The 26,820-nt window shown below is 33.1% G+C and overlaps 1 protein-coding gene and 1 non-coding gene across 9 annotated transcripts; both read right to left on the minus strand.

Annotated features, from left to right (window-relative positions):
* Window positions 1-4,147: 4,147 nt before the first annotated feature.
* TRNAG-GCC (transfer RNA glycine (anticodon GCC)) lies at window positions 4,148-4,218 on the minus strand. The gene has a single exon. It is a non-coding gene; the product is annotated as a tRNA-Gly (tRNA).
* A 4,224-nt stretch (window positions 4,219-8,442) lies between these two features.
* Window positions 8,443-26,505, minus strand: LOC101259450 (myosin-9-like). 8 transcript variants are annotated; one of them, XM_069298877.1, is made up of 32 exons: window positions 26,200-26,505; window positions 24,874-25,002; window positions 24,030-24,173; window positions 23,759-23,904; window positions 23,518-23,674; window positions 22,594-22,652; window positions 22,326-22,485; window positions 22,079-22,228; window positions 21,866-22,002; window positions 21,637-21,783; window positions 21,450-21,551; window positions 21,316-21,373; window positions 21,131-21,232; window positions 19,982-20,019; window positions 19,772-19,898; window positions 19,482-19,664; window positions 18,705-18,836; window positions 18,516-18,625; window positions 18,326-18,386; window positions 17,463-17,640; window positions 16,392-16,597; window positions 16,190-16,309; window positions 15,343-15,441; window positions 14,896-15,117; window positions 14,599-14,738; window positions 11,463-11,716; window positions 10,961-11,136; window positions 10,378-10,482; window positions 9,962-10,180; window positions 9,716-9,874; window positions 9,238-9,627; window positions 8,443-8,974 (listed from the first exon to the last, which is right to left on the minus strand). In XM_069298877.1, the coding sequence occupies exons 1-27, from the start codon at window positions 26,200-26,202 to the stop codon at window positions 11,084-11,086; spliced, it is 3,417 nt and encodes a 1,138-aa protein (XP_069154978.1). In that variant the 5' UTR covers window positions 26,203-26,505; the 3' UTR covers window positions 8,443-8,974; window positions 9,238-9,627; window positions 9,716-9,874; window positions 9,962-10,180; window positions 10,378-10,482; window positions 10,961-11,083. The 8 variants fall into 8 exon arrangements, with proteins under 8 accessions (XP_069154978.1, XP_069154977.1, XP_019069735.1 ...); XM_069298876.1 differs by lacking the exon at window positions 26,200-26,505 and having other exon boundaries at window positions 9,962-10,040; window positions 24,874-25,008; XM_019214190.2 differs by lacking the exon at window positions 26,200-26,505 and having other exon boundaries at window positions 8,443-8,846; window positions 24,874-25,008.
* Between the last annotated feature and the right edge of the window lie 315 nt (window positions 26,506-26,820).

Consider the following 26,820-nt stretch of genomic DNA (forward strand, 5'->3'; position numbering starts at 1 on the left):
GGCCTCGCTTTCACATTTTGAGTCAAATCTTTCAAAGTGGAAAATGCCTATTTTAGGCTTTGGTAACATCAAACATGAGATAGAAGAACAAATGTCTTCTTCTCTTTGTTTTGCCTTACACCCTACACCTATATGTCTATATACAAATGAAATAACTAATATAAGAGAGAAATCGCCCTAAGTAACTTTACTATTCAGATTAACGACTTCATTAAACATCTATTATTCAATTTGTCATGAGTACAATTAGTACTGTTATCGAGTAACTTTATCCATTAAACAAAAAAAAAGGCTCAATTAAACCATATACTAAAAAGCCAATGCTTGAAGTTTACCCAAGCTTGTTTACTAACTAGCTACTAGTATTATAAGGTTGATACAAAAAATGGTCTAGGCTTTGTATATCTTGCATATTCATTATCCCATGGCCATCACTATAATGATCAACAGATTCCATTGAGCTACTTTGTGGTGATGAGTTGGACTTGAGATTAATATAATTTGGATAATTAGCTGGAAAGGATGAACTTGTCATTTGTCCACTTGATGATGTCATATTAATATTGTTGTTAATCCATTGAGGATTATAACAATTGTTTGAATTCATTAAGCTTTGTGCTAACTGCCCTTTCACTTGCATCAATTGAGATTGTAAATAAGCTACCTGACAAATATATCCAAAACAATAAAAATCATTTTCACAAATCATAATTGGAGCATTTTGTGTTTATCCATGCAGGCATTTTTGTTTATGTAAATGATGGTAAAAAGTTAAAAATAAAAGCAAACCACATGAACTAGTTGTCATATATATACTTTTAAGGTGTATTGTTTTAGCTGGTAATTAAAATATTTTTACAGATTAGAGTGTTTTTTAACTTATTATAGCATGTAATAAATAAGTTGACTAGATTACTAATTCCTAACTTTTTTTAATACACTATTAAACATTAGTTGAAGTTAATTAAGCTACTTCCTAATTAGTTACTCATTCCATTTTTTACGGTTGTTAATGTTACATCTTTTAGGTGCCATAATAATGTCAAAAGTTCTTTCAATTTTTGAACTATCATTTTTAAAAAATCCAAATTATTACCATTTATGTACTAAAAAGCACACCTCAACCATCATTTTTTTTTTGCTTTCCCTACATAAATTATGGTGATAGTTCAAGGAAAGACAAACGATAGTAGTTTTAATGCATCGATGATGATAATCCATCATTCAGGTTAAAAAAAATTAAAGAAAAGAAAACAACTGATTGTGTAATCATCATAGATGTGATAATTGAGGTAGGAAGTGAAACTCGTGAAAAAGTAATTTAAAGTAGATATATACCTGTTGTTGTAAAGCAAAGATGTTGGCAACACAACCATAGACAGGATCTTTAATCCTAGCTTGTGCTTCATAAGAAATAGTTACAACAGCATCACAACGATCATCTGTAGGTACATTATGCAATAATTTAGACACATTACTTGCTCCAAACACTTTATGAATTGCAGCAAATTTTGAAGGTCCTTCTTCTGAGTTAAAATAAGGTGCAAATATACAATCCACAGCACATTTTCTCCTTAGAAATTTACATGCACCACATGGTGATCCACTACTTGCCATACCCAAATTAAATGTGAAAATTAGAACCTTATTATAAAGTTGAAAAAATATTAATGGGGTGCACGAATACACTAGGAAATGATGGAGAAATGAAATGTAAAGTGAAGAAAGTTTTTAATTTATACAAGTGTGAAAGAGGAGACATGGAAGGTCTATGTGTAGGGATTTAAGGGGACAATTATTAATGGCTTATGCCATAGTCAACAATGTCTATTTTTATATTCTTCTATTTTTGTACTTACTATATACATATATACATATATGATTGCTTTTTTAACTCCTTAGTATATTACTTCCAACTAGTGAAGAAGATAAAGCCTTTTTAAAATATTTCCTATAAAGAATTTTTTTTACACGAAAATTCTGATCAAATATTATACTTCTTGTTGTTTGTTTACCAAATTTGTTAAAACTATGCAATAATCATCCTTGATTTATAACGATTTTTATTATAATATAAAAGTATTTACACTGTCGCTATTATTAATTTCTTAGTTATATCTAATTTTAAAAATTTATTTTGAAAAATATTTCATTTTAAATTTAGTTGAAGGGTGGCGGGGCCAAAGTAATTTGTCATATTGTATAATTGAACGGTTACGTTTTATTTTAAAAGGACTCCAAATAATTTGTCCATCTCTATTTCTTAAATATTTTCCCCGCCGATCGCCGCACCTGGGAACTGCTGCTTCTTTTTTTCTTTCCCATATTATATACTATATACTTTCTCGAATTTTATTGTTATTATTTTATTTGTTTTGTATTATTTGATTTCATGATATTTTAAAATAAAAATTTAATTACAACTATCTTACGTAGTTGTTCAATAGTAAAAGTGATATAGACGAGAAAAATCCTCTTAATTTAGTAGAACAAAATATTCATTTTTAATATAAGCTAGTGTTTGATTATAGATTTTTAAATATTTTTAGCAAATATTATTTGAATGAAATTTCACTATGTGTTTGGTCATAACATTTGGAAAATATATTTCATTCTTTTAGAAAAATATGATTTATATCCATTAGTTTAGAAAATATCAAAACTAACCATAAATTTGTATTATACAAGTCAATTGGATCTATGTTATAACATAACAAATAATGTCCATGACACTGAGCAATGTGATAATTTGGAGTGATTGCAACAAATATCATATCATACATCGTGAAATAGACAAAACACATGGCTTTGTTATCTTGAGCCGATTATTAATCATTTTCATCAATAACCATATTATTATTTAACATTCACAAAATATTTCATCACCACTTTGGAATTAATGTAAAAAATTATGTTATACAACGTAAGCAACAATTATAAAGGGTGTTTTTTAAAAAAAATAAAAGTTTAGGGTAGAATTTTAATTTTTAAAAGATCCCAAATAATGAGATTTGATTCAAATACTAAAAAATTTAATATTTAAAAATTTAGAATATTTGCCAAAAATATTTGTCAAATAATGACAAAATATATGAACAAACACTATTTATCAAACTTTTTCTCAAATATTATTTGAAAAATCTATGACCAGCGGGCCCTAAGAATCAATTAAAATGACATTGAGGGAGTACTACTCTTTTTGTAGCTAATGAAACGTGGAAATAAACTTACCGACAACTTTATTTGACTTTAAATATTCTCATTTTGTTCATATGATAGTTTTAATTATTTTAAATATATGGTTTAGAGGTCAAATATGGAGTAACGTATTATTTTTAATCTCTTCATTCCTTCGAGAAGAAGAGAAGCAATATTATATATAGTCTCCTCATTAAATTGAAGTTTGATATAAAAAGGGAACACATGGTCCTTTTTGGCGATACATTTATTTACTACTACTCCATCAACCATTACTACTACTATAAATTGTATGTTTTTTTTAATTTTATACTAGCAGCTCAATAAATTAGTATGTAATATATAAATGCAAAAATTACATGAATTAGTATATTTTAATAAATAAATATTTTTTAACGATATTTTTTATTTATTACTATTTATAGCAATACTATATTAAATTTGCAACATAAATTAAAAGTAAATTGTGTATGCAATATATGTGAATTATAATTGTTTTTTTTGAAATATATTATGTTTGTTTGGTAAAAATTTGACACATTGTATTGTAAGTGTATAAAAATGTGTAATAAATGTATTATCCATCATTAAAACTTGTATTATATGTGAATAATAAATTGTTCTTTGTAATATGTATTAAACTTGTATTCTAAATGAATTAAAAGTAATCAAGTGAACCTTTTTTTTAGTTATAAATGATATTTTTATTATAGTATATTCATGTAAGTTTCCCCAATATAAATTGTGTATAATCTAATCAGTGCGATAGATCATATTTACACTGATTATGTAGGCGCAACAATTACAATACGGGTTAATTTAGATGGGCCTATTGTTGGACAGATTCAGGACCGGCCCATTAATTTGGGGATATTGTCGGAAAGATCCAGGATCGGCCCATTAACATATTGGGCCTATTGGGCTTGGTTTTAAAAAGCAAAAAAAATTGTGCACCAGCCGGGAATCGAACCCGGGTCTGTACCGTGGCAGGGTACTATTCTACCACTAGACCACTGGTGCTAGTTGTTTAGGTTCCTCAGTTAATGAATTATTAACTTAAATAACAATTATAAGTGTGTATCCTTTCGTGTTTTATGTAAGTTTTTCGAAATAATTATACTTTCTCCGTTCCAAAAAGAATGACCTCCTTTCCTTTTTAGTTTGTTTAAAAAAGAATGACCTCTTTTTTTTTTTTTTTGTAACAACTTTCCACGTCGCATGTTTAAAGCCATAAGATTAAAGGACAATTTTGTACGATTGATATAACTTTAATTTAGGACCATATGATTAAAAGTCCTCTTTATTTTTTTAAACTTCGTGCCAAGTCAAACTAGATGACGGAGAGACTAGTAATTTTCTTTAGTAAGTAATTGTAGATCAAAAGAAGGTACTTCTCGATCAGATATAGAAAACTTATTACTAGAGAAGATAGAGAGAGTGAAGAAGAAGTCAGGAAAGTATAACAATTTTGTGTGTATGTGCTATACAAAAATGTAGATCAACAAACGTTATCTAAACTAATTAATTAGTTTGCAAGCGTACGTTCAACCTCATCTATATATTCACTCATTATCTTTAGAGTTACTATATGAAAAAGAAAATATCACACTCCAAATTCACTAATTATAGTATAACATATATAGATTAATAGTTTAGTTAGGTCAGAAGAATATATGAAATGGCTTAAATTTGATAGTTAAGATATTGATCACATTTTGATGTTATTTTTTTGAACCACTACAACATTTTAAGGGTCTCACAGTTCATTCCCTCAAATTTTAAACCAAAAAGGTGCCAAATAATTGATTAATCTTGAAATTATATTAGGACCTTTTAACTTTCTATTTCATTTTATGCAATAATGAAAGCACCATAAAAATACGAAAATGATGCTTTTGCTCAAGACCATACTACTAAAACAATAACTCAACCTCAAATCCTCGACTATATGAATCTTCATTGGTTCCATTCAATTAAGCCAGTCTCCGTTTAATTTGGGAATATTATTGAGAAATAATAAAAACAATTATCCCCTTTTTGAATCTATATACATATTAGTACATACTATTATTTCAAAGGATGATGACCAAGTCTAAGTTCCAAATCCAAATCATTTTCTTGACTCTTCTTTTGATCCATAGTTTCTATCACATGATCATGTGTAGCTGCAGTACCAAAATGTTGAAAGCCCCAATCATCTCCAAATAAATTTAGGCATTGAATATTGTTATAATCATCATGATGAGAACTATTAATACTTCTATTTTGATTCAAACAAATCTCATGTCCATTTGTGGAGGTAGATGTAGATGCTGGAAAATATATTACATAATTTGATTGTGACTCTGTCACATTGTAACATCTAAGATTAGCACCTGCAGAGGCGGATTTATAGTGTTAGAAGGTACGTAGATTCAATTGAACTCATCAATTTTAACTTAATTAGACCACGTCCACATTATAATACAAGGGCAAATGTAATTCAAAGACAATAGGTTCAACTGAATCAGTATTTTAAAAAACATATATATATATATATATATATATATATATATAAGCAAAAAATACTGAAATTCCAAACAAATATTACTTGATCTTTTGTTGCATAGGTGAACCTATATAGTGTTGATAAAAGTAGATTCAATTGACTCATCATTTGTTCAAACTGAACCAATATTTTCAAAAACATAAATATATACAAGTTGGAAATTCCAACAAGTATATATATATATATATATATATAGATACTTGATTTTTGAATAATAACTTAGAAAAGTATAGTATGTTCGGTACTAAGAACTTTTAGGGTTGAATCTTAATATATACACACACATATAAAATTGTATCAACTAAACACTCTTCATCAGAAAATTATAAATATATTTACAGGTCAATAATTACTCTATATATACATTTCTATTGACGTTCCTTCGTAGATCTCCGGATTTCACCCCTACACACGAAATTCGATGCTAATTGTATGTTTGTGTGTGAGAGAGAGGGAGAAAAAACCCTAATACGACACAAATTAAATAATACTTGCTTGAATCCATATATTTGAAGGAAAATGTTTAAATCTTATACCTGATGATAAGTTGTGGTGGGTTTCATGCTTATTAGTAGTAGTGGAGGTGAGCAAATTGTGAGTAGTAGTATTAGGTTTGTTCCTGCTACTGGATAATTTGTCTTTCCTATGAATATTCATATGACCACCTAAAGCTTGAGCTGTGTTGAATCCTCCTTTGCAATACACACACTCATAAGATTTGCCAACACCTCCCATGTAGTACTCTTGTTCTTGTTCTACCTCTTGCTGGCCAACTTGTTGATCGATCGATGAGTTTAACGAGTAATCATGTTGATTAGAGGACTCCATTAGTTAAATCAAGCTTAATTATATGTGTAGATCATCGATGTTGTTTGATCTCATATATATTGACTTTGGAATATTGAGTGTAAAGAAATTATATGGAAGATGGGGATCATGTATATGAGTCGGGAATACAATCTCTTTACCTTGTAAAAGTAAGGGTAAGATCTATGTTTGTTTTATAAACTTTAAACTCTATTTGTGAAATTACGCCGCATATGTCGGCGATGGTGTTATTGGGGAAGTATATGATACAAAATATTTAAGGTATTAAAATCATTTAGACGAGAGAAGTCATACTATAGCTAATTTGTAATTCCACGCCGGCCGTTTAGTAAAGACTAATATATATAATATGTAAATTTTACTTATAGACATTCATGATGACAATTTTCTATATTATGTTACCTATCGATGCATTTTAACTTGTTACAATTAGTAACCTACTTATTTTCGGTTAATAATTTATACGATATAATTATTTTATTGAGTTGAAATTTTTTTGACATTGTCAACATCCATGAAGTTAATTAATATTGAGAGTAATAGCTTGAAAGTAAGATGTTATATATAATTACAAATTATAGCAAATATTAGTAGTGTAAAAGAATAATTATATGGTCTGGTAAACACTAATTTAAGTTATAGTAAGAGACAGGAAGCTTCCTCCATGACCAAGAGAGACTGTAAAACGACTTGATCAAATGTTACAGCTTTTTTTTTTTAGTTTTCTTTTTGTCTTTTAATATGCGTTTCATTTTCTTATTAACAATATAATATAATATATATATATATATATATATATATAGGTTAAATATAAACAAATACAAACACCCTTTAAATTATTCAAATAATTTTCCTCAGAGTACTTGTTTAACTATTGGTACTGGCTGCTTTCTGAAAAATAACGTAACAATATATTCAGTGTAATCTCATGATATGATTATATGACATGCTCTTAGATGCCCCCAAACCCAAATCTCTTGCAGGCCAGGATTGTTTATGAACATTATATTATTCATAATTAGCAAGTGCCTAAACAAAATATGATATCTATTCTTAGCCAATGATTATGACTTTAATTATAATCATATATTATTTCAAATCAAGGATGTGTATTCCAATAGTTAGTTTGTTATAAAACCTTTTAGTTGGAAATTCGAAAAATTTATCGTATAAACGACACTTAAATACGTAAGAATATGTTACTCTATTGATTGAATTAGGTCGAAGCTCTTTGTTCTTATTCATCTGAATTTAAACGCTTTGACTTGGTCCTATATATATTTGTGTCTGAAGTTTGTGGATTAACATTTCATCGTATGATGTGTCTTCTCTTGAAAAAAAGAATTGTAGTAGTTGAAAAGAATGAAAAAACAAGACAACAAAACCAAAAGAATAAAGTCGTGGTTCTTAGTTTTCCAATGACATTTTTTTTGAGTCAAAAATCTATCAAAAATAACCTCTCGATTCTCAATTCTATTACTCTAGGAGAATGGTTTACATCCTATACTACCCTTTTCAAACCCCACTTATATGATCAAGTTATTTAGAATGTAATTGTTTGTATAGTTGGTGAACAACATATTAATTTAACATGATGTTTGTAGCATTTCTTTTTACTCGACATGATGACACTAATATCTTTTTAAGGTATTGTTCAAGGTTTATTTTTTGACCTAGTCTTGCCATATACAGAGGTTATTGTCAGTGTGACAGATCTTAACTGCTGCACTCTACCAAACTGTAATTTGGTACAAACAACGTCATTTTTTTTCATAAGCTAGAGATAAAGGTGATGAATGTGGTTGGTTTCGGGGCGAATAATTTGTGTACGATTTACAGGAATCAATAACTTTTGCACGAATAATGTATTTGTATCAGTATTGAAAAATCTAATAAATATATAGAAATACGACTTGGTCCAATGGAAGAAAAGGAACAATTTAACCTTTGTTGCCCTCTTACAAACTTCAAATCCTAGATCCGCCTAGGGGTTGATAGCTAGGGCAAAATAATTAACTTGTGGCAAATCCTCTAAACAGACACATGATAATTGACATCAACGAGTTTTGTATACAGATGTAGCTGATTGATTGTTTATTGAACCTTTTGATTTGATTATGCTACAAAAGTGTGCTCAAAACCATTGTAAAAAATTTCTGTAGCAAAATTGTGCTTAGAGTATTCTCTCTCAAGTCTACAAGCATTCCAAGGTTGACATATGTTTATTGACACATCTGGTCTCTCCCCAGTTTGCAATTTATCAGCAACAATCCTGAAAAAGAATTTGATGCATAAACAAGGATTTCGTATGACTCAAAGATTGTCGTTATATTGATGCACATTGGGCAAAGGTCGCCTTCAGGATGTTAATCTGTCACTAGCATGTTGCTTACCTCCCACCTGCGTGAAAGATAACTTTTCTAGTTGGGAAAGGGAAGGAAAAAAATGCAACATAAAGGAGCTGAGTATGCAAGTTTATGTGTGAAGATAAAAAGAGTTCATTAGAGAAGATAATGATATTGTAGTAAATGATTGCAGGGCACGATGTATTAGTAAGTTCATAATGTAGTTAAACAATAAATAATCTACAATGTCAAATCAGCATGTAATTATGAAGCAAGAAACAAGAAAAGGAAAGAAAATAAATTAAGCGAACCTCTTACATGGTTGGATTTCAGTATGTTCAGATAGATAGGAAGGCTCTTGACATGTTGCTAATGAGCACTTGAAATTCCTGAGTAGCAGCATTGGTGAGTGTGTTAGCAGTCTCGTTTAGTATGCCTGGTTTGGATAATGTCGAAGCCTAAATCAGTCGTTGAAGTACATCAAAATGCATCAGGTAACTTCACATCTTATGTCCTCCTTTACGTTTGTATAGTCGTATTGAACAATGTTGATATGCAGAACCCCAGAAGCAGAATCATCACAGATTAGTCCATAAATCTTTTCTACTTAGCTGCTAATCGAACAGAGAATCTGGATCTTTGCCTTCAGCATGCCAGCTGAATCCACTGATGGGAGAAAGATTAACTCCTTGAGGGGTTCCCTGATAGCTGCAGAGTTTTTTTTTTGGTTATCAAAGAGAGTTATATATATGCTAAATGATATAACAACCAATGTTCAAACTTGAGCAAATTTTACCCGTGTCATTCTATGGAATAGAGTAGCCAATGTGACTGCCTGTACGTTATTATTCAAAAGTACACCAGCTTGCAATGTATGTTCGAGCAGCACCAACAGAGTGGATGTATCAGCTAGCCAATAGGATATTATCATCATTTTCTTGGGGCTTTAATAACACTACATTTTACAATGAAAAGCTACCAGCTTTTATTAAATCTGATCAATTCTTCGACATCCAAAAGTCTAACAAACTTTAGTACCTACCTCAATAGCTTGAGTCCTCTTAACTTCAAATGGCTGCCACTGCATAAGGCACTTGTAGATAGTGCAAGCATGGCCATATCTGTCCTCAGAACAGTCAAGAAGCAGTGTAATACAGTGTATGAACAAGTTCTGGTACTCCATTTTCTTATCAAGTGATTTTTGCGGTCTTCCCTCGACCTCTTAATTTACACTAGAATTCAGTGATGTGCTATGTTGATCCTATTATAAATTCCAGTTCTTAGTTAAATGATAGAATAAGTTAGCAAAATACTCGAATGACGATGTAATCTACAAGCCTTTGAATTACTATGATACCGTTTTGGCTTCAGACCTCTAACAATATCACATAATGGGTAAGAGTAAGCAAAGATAAAGATTCTAAAGTCAAATACGAGAAAGATTTTGCCCAGGATTACCTGAATAATTGATCTGGAGCCATCCAAACAGCATGTATTGCTATGAGCCATTGACAGAGCCTGCTGTTTCTTTTCCGAATCTATGTTGGTCAGCTTTTCACCAACCTATTGGAAAAGGTTAAATAGTTTTCTCATAACTAAATCCAGAAATTTCAACTATTCCAAGATGTCCATTTTTGTAGTTCAAGGATATAAATAATAAACATGATTTTGGTGCATTGACAATTTTCATTATGAGTTACCAAACTAAAGGTTCAAACAAAGAAGAAAATGAGACTTGTTTCGGGTAAGAACACAATGTGATAACAAGTCTATGGATCAAAATTTTATTACCCTACTTGATCCTGGCAGCACCATTCGTTGGAGCCATACAACGAAAGGGTGTTTAAGAGTTCTGCATGCAAAAGGAGTGGCTATAACTCATAGAGAGCAGCAGGCTTGCAAAACAGCTCTTGCAAGTGTACGTTATATTGACCATTTTACTTAAATTACCACTTAATTTCACATAGGTTCTGGACATAAGAGAGTAGTTCATGGAGAAACTAGAATACCAGAATAATTTTTTGTTTGAGAGAAACTGTACCTGATCATGCTGCTGTTCAAAGGTGGTTGTTTGATCTGGTTGAGATGCCTGCTAAAAGCCAAATAGGCTAACCATCTAAGGCTAGCATGTATAGAGATATACCAAATTGAAGAACATTTTCCATCAGAAGAAGTCATCAAATATCCCGTCCCGGTCATTTTCCCAATTTCCAGAACCTGCACAATGCAACCAACCAAAAGAAAGAAAGGATGTATAATACAGTTTTCTGATGCAGGTTCAGTTTAAGAAATAACTAAGAGAAAATGAAGAATGTAGCTACAACTAATCTATCAATATCTACGGATAAAAGGGAGACTTCTGCTATATGGAGAAAGAATCTTCTTCCTCACATGAGAATAACTGGAATTCAGCATAGTCATTTTGCTCATGGAGAACTGGTGCATGTTCCCCTACTCTTTGTTTTTTTTTTATCTCAGTAAATGTTGCCATACTTTAGAACTAGTAAAATTGCTCAAGCTACCCTAAGGGACACTATACTGACCTGAGATATCAGCTGCTGCCAGATCCTGAACTATAAGCTGAAAAGCACGAGAATCTGGAGAAGAAAATTGGGTTGGAGTTGAACCAGGAGCTGGAAATGTAAAGTCAGAGTTGGTACACGTAGCATCAGCTGAAGCAGATGTAGCATCATCAGGATAACCTCTAGAAATGAGTCCCGAAGCTGAACTCTGGCCGGAAGAAGGATGTAATATCATTTTCAGCTCTGAGAATTGATCTGATATACTGTAAATCATCCTGAGGCACACTAGATCATATCTAGTATTAGTCATATGACACGAGATTCTAATGTTAAAAAGGAAGCTATAAGATGTAACTCCAACTTATAGTAAAAATCTTAAAGAAGTCTTCAAGGTGTAGAAAGTTTAATGATGACCCTACTTATCATTACTTATCCTTAGTCCCGTTTGTCTACTACGCTTGTTCTCAGTCCAGTCTCTTCTCCAGGTGCAGCCTAAAAAGTCGCTAATTAAAAGATCTAGGTGATTATATCCCATTTCACGAAAGACTCAAAGATTGCTTTACTCGATAAAAGAAACATGCACACAAGGTTTCCAAATTAATTCAACAAAAAAGCAGGAACAGGATACCACTCGACAAAACTGGAACTTCATAAGAAAAGGAGCTAATAGATATCAAGTTGTCTAAGTATTTTATTTAGAACCTAGAAAGAAAAAGCCTTTCCCAAGATAAACAGTTCTCCTTTCTTTCCTCAGTAGGAGGGAAAATGCTGCCTTTTATGATATTACTAGCCATACAAAAACACAACATATATAAAAGTAAAACAGGAGAATGCAAAACAAGGAAATTTTAATATGCCATGGATATTGTTATTGCTACTCCATTCTGGTCTGAGCCAAGACTTGAAGAGAATCTTCTTCTTTATTACTAAGAAGAAAGTAGATAAAAGTGAGAGGGAAACAAGGAGATCTTTTTTCTTGTCTTTACTAGGAAGATGAAAGAGGACAGAAAAGACCAGCTTGAAGCTGTCAATGATTTGAGGCAATCTTATCCATTAAATTCTGGACAGAGATCAATTATATTAAAGGCAATTCTGAAATGAAATTCCATGGATGCCTTTGCACCAATGAAAAAGCTTGAAAGCTTCATATAACTCAGCAACTAAAAAAAACATCAACATTATGGAATGCATGTAGAACTCCAGATCAGTTATAACATAAAGAATCAGCACACATCTGTCTTAGTAAGATTGTTGCCGATAACAATCTTCAAAATTATATGTTGCCAACAACCAACATATGGATCCCCGACTATATTAGGATATAACATTTTCAGAGTTACATGATTAATGCAAAACTACTGAAGATGAAAACTTTTGTTTCAATTCTCGAATCAAGATGCAGCACATAACTTCTCAAGGGGTCAACAGTCATATTCTGCTCTTGCTAAAGAATGTTTAGATTTGGAGTTCTGGTGGAATCAAATGCATTAGTGATACTATGATAACATCCAATGATCCAAACTTTCAGTGAAAACAAAAGGGACAATACAAAGGAGACCCCCAAAATAAATATAAAAGGTTATAGAGGATGACAGCACTTCATTTAATTTTAAAAAAACAGAAGAGAAATATGCATTTATACCAAGCTATGAGACAACCAGTCGACATCTATGCGGCAAGAAGAAGATAAAAGATAAAATCTATTCGAAAATTTCCAGAGACCTACCGGGAGAACTTGACAAATTCTAGAAACTTCCCTGACATAATTGCCAATGTACCCTTAGATAACCCCAGCCCAATCTTGCAAAACAGGAAGTTTATCATGTATAAATTATCTTTTCCATCAAGTAGTCCACAATGATTCGACCAGTTCTATATGGCCAATTCAGTTCGTTAAAAGAAGATAATCGTCCAGGCCAAGTGGTTCAGTAATTCTTTTTTCTTTCTTTTTGTTTGATGAATCAAATAAATCATTTCATTAATAAGCACCAAGGTGATGCCGAAGTTACAACAATTTCGAAGGTGTTTGAAAAATCCATTCCATTGTCTATACATAATGGAATGCTTTCTTTACACCGACAGTATAGATACAATAAACTCATGACCATCCATGTGATTTTCAACTCTCCCAAGCATCCCTTTTTCCATTCTCTTCATATTTACCAAAAGATGTATAGGTTGCTAACCTCCATATTTTCCTCCCGTCTCTCCCCACTTTCATCCTCCAAGATGCTAGTTTCTGCATTAGTTCTAGGGAGTACCCAAGAGATATTGGACAAAGAATACACCTTACTCCAAGGTTCTGTTGCATAGTTGGAGTGAAGGAGCAAATGATTGGTGTCTTCTCAATTCTTCTTGCACATACAAACTGGTTATAATGATGCATCCCCTCTTCCTCAGGTTATGCGCCGTGAGTATAGCATCCCAAGCAGCACTCCTTGTAAAAGATATCTAGAAAATATGATATTAAGACTAATTTGTTTATGCTATCTTATATGTGTATATTATAAGCCAATATAAAGAGATGCCAATTATTTGTCTTGGCTGAGCATTTTGCCATGACGAGCAGTTCCAAAGCAAACGAAGTTAAGCAATCTGAAGTTACTGAACTGCTTACAGAAATCTATAAATGATTGAATTCAAATAGTATCATGTCATTTAGAATCTAAAAAATTGTACACAAATAGCATCATGTCTTTAGAATCTTCCTGAAGGACACATATCACATTTCTTCAGAGGGACACTAACTTAAGGACCCTTTCAGGGACATTTTGAGCAATTTACCTATTAATCTTATGAAGAAATTCATATGAGGTTTGTACAATTAAAAACAGAAGATGATGTTAGAGTTAGGTAAAAGAGTCCTGATTAGTTTCTGCAGTTAATTTCTGAAATCTAACCCCCTCACATGAAATGGTTAGAAAGAACAGCTGGTAATTTCACTCAGAAATATAACTCTTAAGTTTGTATTTCAATTTTAAATGGTTCAGAAAGAACAAGAAAAAAGATATATCCCCCTCACCCCACCCCACCCCAAAAAAGTATATTTTAAAGAGCATTTTCACAGTTGATAAGTTTATTGACTCAAGAGTTCGTGATTTATATTGTTACAGGATGAAAGGACTAAATCTGGTACCAATTATTCGAGTAAAGGTACCTGTTAACTGAATCCTGAAGTTGTTGAACTTTTCTTTCAGTTTCTTCCAACTTCCGGCACTTCTCTTTACTTGATTCTTGAACTTCAGCACATTTCCTCTCAGAATCATCAGCGCGTTGCTTTTCTTTTTGATATAACACCTATCAATAGGTATAAGCATGAGACCATCAACATTAACTAGAAAAAAGATGATAGCTTTCATCTATTTTTCTCTATCTTCTCTACTCATTTTAGGGTTAGGGCGAGGAATGTGAAGCTGAAAAGTTGTGGGGATCATCCTCAGCTGACTGTTCATACCTTTAAAGTTTTCAACTCTGCAGTTAAAGATTCAATGATTTCTTCATCCTCCACAAGAATTGGTTTCTTATCAACAATCAAAGAGTCTTCTTCAACTGCTTTTGGAGCAGCCTCATATTCCCTGATGGGTAGTGTATCTGTTTCGCTCAGTTTGCTTTGCATGTCTCGCATTGAATTCTGCAATTTTGCTATTTCCTGATCCTTTGCCTTTTCCAAGTCCATCTGCAAGTTATTTTCCTATTTGTGAGTTGCCGAATGTTTCATATAGTTCAGCTTTCTCAAAATGGAGAAGTCGTAGTAACCCACAATCCTAAGATTGGCAAGACTGATATATACATGGTAATATCTTATTTTATCAATGCTCTCCAATTAAAATCCTCAAAAATGTATTATAAATATAGTGCAAGGAAAAAGAAAGATTTTATCTTCTTAGGACAAGTATATCACCCTTAGACGTTTCTCCATCTGCAACTGCAATCTAAGTTCTTCCACCTGTTTTTCAAGCTTATCCTTTGCCTCTATAAGTGCACCTGTTTCTTTTGAAGCCTGAAGTATTTGAAATGTATATTAGCAAAATCCATAGAATTTTAAGGAATATATTTGTAACATTCAACAGATAAGCCTATCAAATTGCAAGCAACAGTTTTGATGAACTCTACAGTATTGCACGTGCAAAAAGCCAATCCCGATCCCACAGCAGGAAATTTAGGGGAATCATGTTACCAAAAATGGAACTAGAAAAGAACTGAGAGTCTGCACTAGCTAAGACCAATGACTTACGCCTGGTTCTTTTTCAAAAGCATGTTTTACGCCTGGTATTTTTCAAAAGCATGTTTTACAATGTGCATAGCTGTGTTAACCCGATGTGACCACTTACACTAATAACTACTTGCACTTAAATATCTAACTATTAGCATGTGACTTATATATCCAAAGTAAGTGACACATACATATGTTCTTCCATTTGTACAGTTCCTATATTAAAAGGATATCAGTACTTCTGATCTGTTTTTAAAATTCTAACTACTTGTCTACAGAGTTTAATAACAAGAATCTTCACAGATACTTCTTACTTTCCACTAAAAGCTTCAGAGAAAAAATTAAGCAACCCCTTCATCTACTCTTGTTATGTAAATAATAGTGACAAACAAGTGAACCATATACCATTTCAGTAATCAAGCTCTATCTAACAATAGATCATCCAGGCCATTCATATCATCACCCCATTTCTATGCAAAGGAAATCGGAAACATATGACACAGGTTATAGAAGAGTATAGTAATCCAGAACTTGCCATTTTTAGTTTGCGAAGCTCTCTCCTTGCAACAATTCCCCTCCATCTGCATTGTGTAAAAATTGATGCCCATATGAGTTTCTTGTAGTATGAATGGACTTTGTGACGACGCTCATAGGCCTGCAAAAATCTTATCTTGTCAACACTTGAGAACAAACTTTATAAGACCTCTGAATCTATACATAATACCCAATAAACTAACCTGTATAATCAGAGCTCCCTTGGTTCGTTTTTCATATCTGAATTTAGCTCGTGCTGCTGCCACTCGAATTCCAGTCTGAAGAGCAATGACTGCTAATTTAAGTTTGGTGTAGGATTTTCTGGCTAAGTGTCCACGCAACTTTGTCTGGATTTTGAGAGAAGCGGCCTCTCTTTTCAAGGCAACATATGATTTGACAGCAATCCTTGCTGAAGAATATGGCAGAGTGAGCACATAAATTTATTGAAGGCAGAAAAATGAGCAGCCTATTGGAATGGTAGACTGATGTTTTCCAAATGTCATTCAGTGCAAAGAGGGTGAGAAAATATAACTATTATTTCCATGGTGCTATTTTTTACAACAACAAAACATGCACAAGTGATCTGAGTTTAAGCACCTAACGAGGAGGATGTCTGAGTGATGGTATTACTTTACTATCATATAGTTCAGACAATATACACAGGCAATTGTGTTAGATGCTAATACGTTTGAAAGAGCCCTTAGACCATGGTGATGGAAGGAGATTATGGAAAATATAATTTACGGTTAGAAACTCCGTGAAAGGCAAAACCAATAAGTATTCTGAGAACAAGAAGTATCTAAGGAGTTCCAATTAATAATTTTATTAGGCTCGTCTAGAGAAGAATTTGATGATAGTACAGATATGAAAGCAAAGTTGATTTGTTTCGTGGTCTTTTACTATCTGTAATAAGACAATCAAACATACATCAATATACACAATGGTATATTGATAATCCCCTCCCCCTTCCCACATAAAAATAAAATTCAAAAAATGAGATGGTTACTTTTTCTTGGATGTAAATCTCTACAAAATATGACTCCCGTTATTTTCTTTAAAGTTTTAATTTCCACTTTCCCCAAACCTTTGCCGGAATTCCTTTCATTTAGCTGGATAGTAAAGGAATTGAAGGGAGCAACAGATTACATGATTAAGCTACCAAAATGCCTCAGCAAGTACAAAAAATGAAACTTAGTACATGAGTAAAACACCAACTTTCAAAACAAAGTCCATAATATGCAATAGGAAAGGCAAAGAGATAATGATAGACAAACCTCGACACAAGGATTGTAAGCAAATTGCCACCTTCTGCAAAGAAGCATAATCTCTCCTAGAAATATGACATCTAGTTTCCTTTTGTATTGTCTTAACTGCAGAGGTTAGCTTTAGTGCTCTGTGTGCATCTAGCTCTGCCATCTGCCCTGATCTCAAAAAAATCTTTGTTTGTCCAATCTGCAAAACAATTGTAGCAACCCTAACTGAAGTATAACTTGACGCGTAAATTGGGACGTTATTTTGAATGAAAGAAAAGAATATCAGCAGCTAGTAACGGGAGAAAGAATTTCACACAGTATTGTGGAGAAATTTTCAAACATCAACTTCAATTACAGATATCAACGGTGCCTAGTACCGGGAGAAAAGCTCTCAGTGTCTCAGATTAGGAAATTTCACTAGCAATGCTCAACTATATGTAACCATCTAGCAGATAAGATAACATACAATGCAAGTAAAACACAAAGTATCAGTATTCTTGAAACTGAGAGCAATTTAACACGTGCTTGAAGTGCAAGAGAATGATTTCCTTTTTTGCATCCCCCCACCCCACCCCACTCACACAAACAAAAACAAAGAACTTAAGTAAAATATCGGAACTTGCTGCTTGATAGATGTGATTTGTTAACTGAGGCAGGCCTTGCAAGGTAGGTAAATTTTGATATAAGCTTTAAGGATTGGCTTACATTCATCAAGATGATAGTAAAGGAAATATAAATTTCCCCCTAAACTACAAAGAGGCACTGGATGAATGAGCGTGCACACATAAATGTGTACCCATAAGAGTGAATGATTTGATACTACTGATCTCAACTTTCAACAAATAAAATAGATTTCCAAAATAGCAAGAGAAACATCAAATAACCTGATAACCAGCAAGCCCTATCTTTTCTAATATCTTTTTGCACACAACTTTTTCATCATCCCTGCCCACAAACAAGTTAAAAGGAAAGATAAGAAAATCAACTTCTAATAATCAAAGAAATAGAGGAAACCACAAGATCCTTTCCTTTTTCTTGGGGAAGGGGGGGATCAAGAACAAGACCAGTACTTACTGCTCTTGGAACACCTCTGGAGCAAGAACACCAAATCGATTGATAAACTCAGAGAATGTCTTATGCGTGGGATAGCCCGCACAACTAATTCTAATTGCCTCTAAAACACCCTTCAAACAACAAAATATAAGCACATAATTCAAGACTTAACAAGAATTTTATACATAAGAACCTGTGAAATTTACTCACACCACAACGTAGCTGCTGCATAATGTTAATGTTCTCAAATATTGCCGGTTTCAGAAGACTGTTAGGCTTCACACATCTAATGTAATGAGGTTCTGTAGAATTCAGAGTTTCCATCAATGATTGGAGTTGTAACTGCAACAATGAAATTGGAACATTAGAATCTTTCACATACTTAAAGTAAAGACTTGGAACTAGTTTGTTAGTTCTTTGGTGAAACATATTCTTAGATCACAAAAATCTAAAGAGGACATAATGGATAAAATAATATATAGAATTAAACTTGTGGTTGAAATGGAGAATGATATGAAACTGATGATACCTATCAAATATAAGGCAAGATTTATATTATGGTTATTGATCAGCAATGTTAATGAGAGTGGGAGTCGGACCTCTAAAGTGTATCATATCCACTGGATGAGTGTCAAAAATCACAGAAGTAAGGTGGATTGCAATGATACAATAATAGACAAGATTAGAACGATCATATCCCTGCACTTTGACATCTGATGTAGACATGTCTCTACGTGATGTACAAATCTAGTCATGATGTAAAAAAAAAAAAGAACTGAAATAATGAGATGAGTGTCAAAAGTCTTTTTAGTGTGTTTAAAAAAACTCTGATTTGGATAAAACTACAAATTATTTAGTATTGGTATGAAATAAAATGGAACTGAAAGGATATTAGTGGACTCATTTGGGCAATCAAACTCATTTTCTATAGATGCTTAGTAGATTGATAGATCACCAAAATTCATAAGTATATAAGTTCGTAACTACCTTGAAGCGAGAACCAATAGATGAGAACTTGGAAGATTTGGATGAAGATTTAGTTGACTCCTCAGCAACAGGAGGAAAAAGGCCCACTACAAATGGGCATTTAGAAGCACTTAACAAATCCTGATGCTCAGGAACGACATAGTCTTTGTTCTTATCTAAAAACTGATCAGACTGGTATTGAACCTGGTGGGGAATAAAAAGGAAACATTTAAAACAAGTAGTAATAATACTCCATATCCACTGTAGAAGCAATTGTCTAGAGTTCAAGGGAAATACACACATCATATTACCTCTCCAGCATAATGAGAAATGGTAAAATCAGTGCGGGACAATTTTGGTTTGACAAAGCGTTTGTTGGTCTTGAATATCTGATAAAGCTTCTGTGAGAATGTTTCATGAGTTGACTTGGGGAACATACTGGAAATTCCATTTCAAAGAAAACATCAATTAGAACATTTGTCTCTATCACTGAAGCTCAGATGAATTGTTACATAACTTACCAGGCTTCATCAAGAAGAGCAATGATGCCTCCAGGTTTCTGTAAACAACAATACAAATCAACTCAGCATATGCAACTTCACATGATACGGTGATTTGAAAAAAGTGTTACGATTCTAAAGCAGTATTGATAATGGATGAACCCAAGCTAATCAATTCTCGCTAACAAATGTGTGGTGCTTTTAATGAATATGAACTCACATTAAACATCAGAGGTACTCCTAAGAATCTGAGCTCACTTAGATGTTCTAGTTTCAGATTCTTAATTGCCTATCTTAAAGGATATGATAAAGATGCTCTGTTCTGAATTCCGGGCGAGTTCCAAACAATATTAAGGAAGAATAAAGCAAAGAGAAAGCATGTATATCTGGAAGATGTGAAATGGCCATGGACATGAATTTAGATAAAGAAATGTCAACTAGAGGGCTCTTAGACTGTATTAATAATAAAAGCATGAATAAGGTCCTTGGGTCTAAGTGGACTGGCCAAACAAACAGCAGATCTTCAATTGGTAGAACTTTTCAGATCTCTATAATTAGTTTTTGGTTTCACAATTAGTGTTGATAACATTTTGGAGGTGTCCTGCATAGAGGAATACAAATTACCAGTTTTCGAAAAAAATGTGAAACCCCAAAAAGTAGCACACTCACAATAGTTAAATGATACTTAGAAGTTCAACATGTAACTTAACTTAAGCTATTAAACAAATAATCAACTATAAGTGTAGATGTTACTTTGATTGATATTTATAATTAATTTGACAATTATTTAACCGGAAATCTTTCCATTTAAACTGCTGCATGAATATTATATGCATCAACACAAATTTTATTCTAACATTAACCAACTACTTGGAGTTCTAGCTATAATAGGATTATAATGAAATATTATCATATTCAACTTCTAACATTTAAACATAAGAAACTTATTCTCAAGGCTATGACTTATGAGTTAGTACCCAGGCGTGTCCAATAGTATTCAGAAGCTAGAATCCAAGAAGAATCTGACGAAACAAGTATCCATGGCAACTATTAGTAATAGCATTAGTTGCACTTCGCTGCTCAATGCAGCAATGGAATAACATACATATGACAACTACACTACACAACATGATATATTTGTATATATGAGGAGAAAAAGATTTACTATACCTTTTCAATAAGATCTAAAACATCCTGGTTGTCCACGAATTCTATATAGCTCCAGTCTATCTCTTCCTTAGTGTATTCCTCCTGCTCCGTCTTGAACATGTGCTGGAAAGAGATGATTTCACATTAGTTGAATTGTACTTAGCAAAATGGAAAGAACTGCTTCTATAAAATTTCAACTAGCATACCTGGTTAAAATGTTGCTGCAGCTTCTCATTAGTATAATTAATGCAGAATTGTTCAAAACTGGAAATAGAAGTCAGAAGAGTCAGATGCAAGACACCGAATTCACTAGTTGTTTTGTTTTTCCACCAGTGCCTACCTATTACTTTTGAAACTTTCAAACCCATAAATGTCAAGAACACCAATTAGAGATTTTGAGTGAGGATCTTGTCCAATCGAGTTATTTATTTTGTCTACCAACCTGTGAACAGTAGGAAGGATGTGTTTTTAGTGACAATGTAAGCGATCAGAACCACAGTAGTCTGCCTGTGACAGTCGAAGCATACCAGTCAAATAAGCGAGAATATAGTGTTTTAGCTAATCCATCTCTGCTTACTGCTGCAGCTTCAGGATCAAGACTTCTCTTTATAACTTCTTCAGGAGTGACCATTACACGTCTTAATAGGGCATCCTCCAGTGAAGTAACATCACACCTGATAGAAGTACTAATCAAATAAAAAAACTCAAGCAAGATAGAGCAAAGGAAGATAGATAAATATAAACGGCAGAACATACATCAGAAGCTCTGCAGTAGTTTGAAGATGAAACCTAGATTTGTCATCTTTGACAACTGATGAATCAACTTCATTGCCCTTTTCGAATTCTATATTACCAAGATGAAGAACAGAAGCCACAACACTAAAAATTGCTTCCTGAAGAAGAAACAGCGTAGCTTATTCGAATCAGAAAGGGTAATTGCAGGACAGAGAAAAACAACTAGAGAATTACCTGCTCTTTCTCGCTAATTCCAACAATATCCATTGCCCTCCTTATCTCAAGATAGTCATGGGCATCATTAACACCTACTAGTTCATAGCAATTTGATTGGTTGAGATAGCGAAATGATTTGGGATCCCCCAACTTGTACCTTTTGATCTCCTGTTAAGGTTAGGAAAATCTCAAAAGGATATGGTGACAATCAAATTAACTCGGACTGATGAAAGATGTAAAAAGCAATAACACTGGTGAAAATTACCTCCTGTGGTGCTGCACATAGAAGGTAGAAACAGTGATAGTTCCGTTCAGGGTCTGAAACTTGGCAAACTCGAGATCTTTCAAGAAGATACGTTCTAATAGCTGCTCCAGATATTCTTCCATTCTTGTCAAACTGAATCTCCACAAATTTACCGAAACGACTGTAAACAACAGATTCTAAGTAGATTTAGGATGGGAAAAATCTCAACTGAGTGTTGAAGCAATTATGAGTCTATTTTCTTATTGAAGCATGCATAGAGCAGTATTACCTTGAATTGTTATTTCTAACTGTTTTGGCATTGCCAAATGCTTCAAGTACTGGATTTGACTGGAAATATAACAATAATGAGTTAAAAGAATAATATAGGCCATAGCCAATAGAAAAGACTTTAAAAGAATAATATAGGCTATAGCAAATAGAGAAGGCTCTAAGAGAAATAGACAAAGGAACTATCAGTTTGAGGCCCTGTCCACTTGATTTAGTCTGTATAGACATGAAACATAGCCTTTAGGAAATTATTTGATTCAAACGGATGTGAAAGCCTTCCAAATACTATGAAATTTTCACATACACATTGACCCCTCTACGAACTTCCAATCAAGGAAACTACCATAAATATCATCAAAACCAAATGTACATTTATTGACGAATCAACTCCGCAGATTCTTTTTTATACTCTATAAGCTTTTTTATAAGTATTCTATATACTTTTCATTTAAGTAATAGAATCGTTAAATTTCCTTTGAAAAATTACAGTACCAATTTTTGAACCACATCCTTTTTTTAAATTTAATACCACATTAAACTCCACTTTAATGTAGTTTGCGAGCTATTGCATAGTAGCTGGGGATTTACCCTGTGCTCACCCAAAGGTAGCGGCTGCAGGTTTCCATTGTCATAAAAAAAAAAAAAAGTTAAACTCCACTTTTTATGTGAATATGATACTTCATTTCTTTTCCACGCATACATATCTCCAACAATCAATCAAGTGATCAACCCTAACTAGTAAGTGTTAGTCATATGAATCCTTTGTATCTATTCCATTCTGTTTGGGTTCCATCACTGACATGAACACTACTAAGTCTGTATAGCTGAAATTGTGCAGAATTTAAGCATACAAGTTCCTAAGTACTTTCCATGTAAAAAAAGGAAGTACAAGAATTTAATGCAGTAACCCAAGCATTTAGCTTACCTCCAGTACTTGCTGTTCCACAGTCCGTTTCTGAGTGCCCTTATGGCCGCCTAAATAGGCAAGATATCGCATAAGCATTTTCGTAGTTTCAGTCTTACCAGCACCACTTTCACCACTAACCAGTATAGAATTGCTTTTACCCTCGTTGATCATCGCCCTGATTCATCCTCAAGATTTTGGTAACAAAGCATTATTTATCATGAGAAAAATGATGTGGAGGAGAAATGGTATACAGGAGTACCTGTAAGCAGCGTCAGCTATAGCAAAGACATGAGGACTTAGTTTGCCGAGTTGTACTCCTTTGTATTTTGCCATCATGCGACCATCATATAAATCAGGCAACTTTTGGAACGGATTAATGGCTATAAGAATACTTCCAGTATAAGTCTGCCAAGATTTCAGGGTATGATTAATATGATGACAAAGCAATCTGTAGCTGCAATTTCAGTCCTTTCATTCACCAAACTGAACATAAATTAAATAAAGTTTTGAGGATTGGACTATAAGCTTACATAGATTTCGTTGAGTTGATATCTTGTTGCCAAATTATGTAAGACTCCAGGCTCATGCAAATATGAAAGTTCAGTCATGTCATCCACTCCTCCATCTGGAGCATCTTCATCCTTGGGGTGAGTTTTTGATAAAGTTGCTACAACCTAGACGAAATTAAAGATGTCTATTTTCAATTGGGGATGGCATCAATGTGGCTTAGCAGAAAATATAGTTAGATAGCAGTAAATTAGAAAAAATGCAGTGAATCTTTCTTTTACCATTAGAATATGATAAGAATAGTTACAATAACGTGCCAAGATTCGTTGAAAGAAGGATAAATGAAAATACTGTTAAAATGCAGAAGGAAGACTAAGTCGCTCGGACTCTCCAAAATTGTTGCCGCACCCGAATCGGATCCTCCAAAAATGCACTACTTTAGAAGGATCCGACGCGCACACGTCAACATTTTTGAAGAGTCCAAGCAACATAGAAGGAAGATAATGGATACATATAGGTATGATAGCCACAAAAACTATTCAGTTGCAAACTACATAACGTGCATAAAAAAAGACCAGGTGAGTATTATATAAATATAAAACTAACAACTCAAATGAGAATAGAAATTAGATCCATTATATTCTTAGTATTTGAAAGACATTGTGAATTTTCATCATCAGAATACTGTAATTCAAGTCATTTTAGAATCTAATCAATTAGGCTATAGGAAACCAGTTTTTACGTTAAGCTAGAGCTTGATCACACAACTGAGTCCAGCGTAAATACTAAATGTTATTATGGGAAAATGAATAAAGCAGCAGTAATTTAATGAATGAATACTTTTCAATGTAAAAGAGTTTGTCGTACCGTCCTCCCATCAGATGTCTGAACCTGAACTTCCTGTCCATTAACCTCCGATACTTGTGCATCAATCCAAGCAACTGATGGGTCCTCAATCCACACATGAGAACCTACAGTAATATTTACTGGAATGCCCTGCATAGATAATTAAGATTCTTTTTAACTGTAGGGAAAAAAATATATAATTCACATCCTCATAATAAAAGAATATAATTCGCACGATCTAAAAAAATATAGGACGATGCCACATGTAAACTGATATGCAGACATAAAATCAGTAAGTGTCGTAAAATGCTAAATGTTAAGGGTTCAATAACTACTTTGTAGCTCCAGAATGTTTCAAGTTATGCTCCTATGTATTAAGTAACATGATGCGAACTTTACAATAGTATTTGTAAACATTCACTTGCATTCCATTCACACAAAAAGTCTAAAAAACAGTACAGGAACATAAGATATGCAGTACATCACTAGATGTCCTGCTTTAAATTCTCTACATCTAACTTAGCAAAAGCCTGAGCACCTTCTCACCCCTTACTCAACATAGGCCCCTTTCCGCACCCAACAGAACTTCATTGGTTAATAATTCTCCATCAACTTTTCAGGGTTCACATTTTCTGACATCAAACAAGTTAATATTACTCTTTCTGTAGTATAATTGTTCTGTTGATCAGTCACCGGGGCGATGCTACTGCAGCATTCTAACATAATGTAACATGCCTATATTAGTTTCCTAGACAAACATAAATTAGTCTTCTACAGAGGGGAGAAGGATGCTCCCTTCTCCCGAGCAACCACATGATATTCACTGATTTATGGCTCTCCCTCTATCTCTCTCTTGTGCACACATACAAACACACGCCTTTCATTGCAGTTGAGACTTTCGACTCATAGACTTCAAACTACTTCAAATAATTGGTTTAAGTTATTGTCCACATACATAATCACTATAACCTGTTGTCAACAAATAACTACTGTCTCTCAATCCAAAAGTAGCTGGGATTCAGTATATATACAATCCAACAAAATATCCACTTAATCTAAAACCATACAGAAAAGATTACATTCTCAGATGCTGAATTCAAATGAATATTATACAATTACTACATCTTAATCCGGGGCAGAGCTAGAACCCAACTAGCTTTGTGTCAAGCCCTTTATAAATAAGCTGTGTTTTCTAGATTCCAGAACCCATAAAACTCAAAATATCAGCTCTGCCATCTGATCAATGGATCCTACAAACCTCTAATTTAATTCATTAATCTATGAATATTTTTTCCAATAAAAGGATGATGACAAACAAAATGTAACATAAAATAAAGTTAGACTCACCATTTATATCCGAGAAAGAGCTAATTAATTTTGCATTTCCATTGAGCAAAAAAGGAAATGAAGTTATGTGGTCGCATAAATTGTGAAAATTCCAGAAAATCGAAAATCGCCGGTGTCGGAACGGTAATAATAAAGTGATGGACGGAGAAGGTATTTAATTAATTGATCGGCGTAAGAGATATTGATTTTGATTTCATGGAATGATCGATGAATCGATGCGACAATCATCGTGACGAGAAACTGTACGCTGAGAAATGGGAATTTTCGAAATCTTCGCCTATTTTCGAGTGCTTTTTGTGGCTCTCTCTTCCTTCTCCTTGTGCGTGCATGGAGTCGTCACTTGTTTAATTTGCATAAATACAATACTTTTTACAACCTTTTTGTGATACAATTACGTATATATTCTCATATTTACTAATTCTTTTTTTAGGAAAAAATTATATAAATATAGCAAATTATTAATTTAAATTAAATGTTATAATCACAGTTTTATTTAATTATAATTCTTACAAACACTTGTCATTAATTCGTCACTTTCTCTCTCCCTTTATACAAACACATGTATAAATTATGTTTTTGTTTGAATAAAGCGAGAGAAAATATATGTACTAATACAGATCT

The sequence above is a fragment of the Solanum lycopersicum genome, chromosome 6 (assembly GCF_036512215.1).
Source record: "Solanum lycopersicum chromosome 6, SLM_r2.1".
Classification (NCBI taxonomy): Eukaryota; Viridiplantae; Streptophyta; class Magnoliopsida; order Solanales; family Solanaceae; genus Solanum; species Solanum lycopersicum.

Bases quoted from the DNA above. Each gene is read 5' to 3' on its own strand.
- LOC101259450 (XM_069298876.1), bottom strand. From the start codon at position 25,008: ATGCAGGGCATTCCAGTAAATATTACTGTAGGTTCTCATGTGTGGATT. The intron at 19,899-19,981 runs GTAAGTTATGTA...TGGAATTTCCAG, and splicing joins GCTCTTCTTGATGAAGCCTG to TATGTTCCCCAAGTCAACTC. The intron at 18,626-18,704 runs GTGAGTAAATTT...TGTTGTTTGAAG, and splicing joins TGCAGCAGCTACGTTGTGGT to GGTGTTTTAGAGGCAATTAG.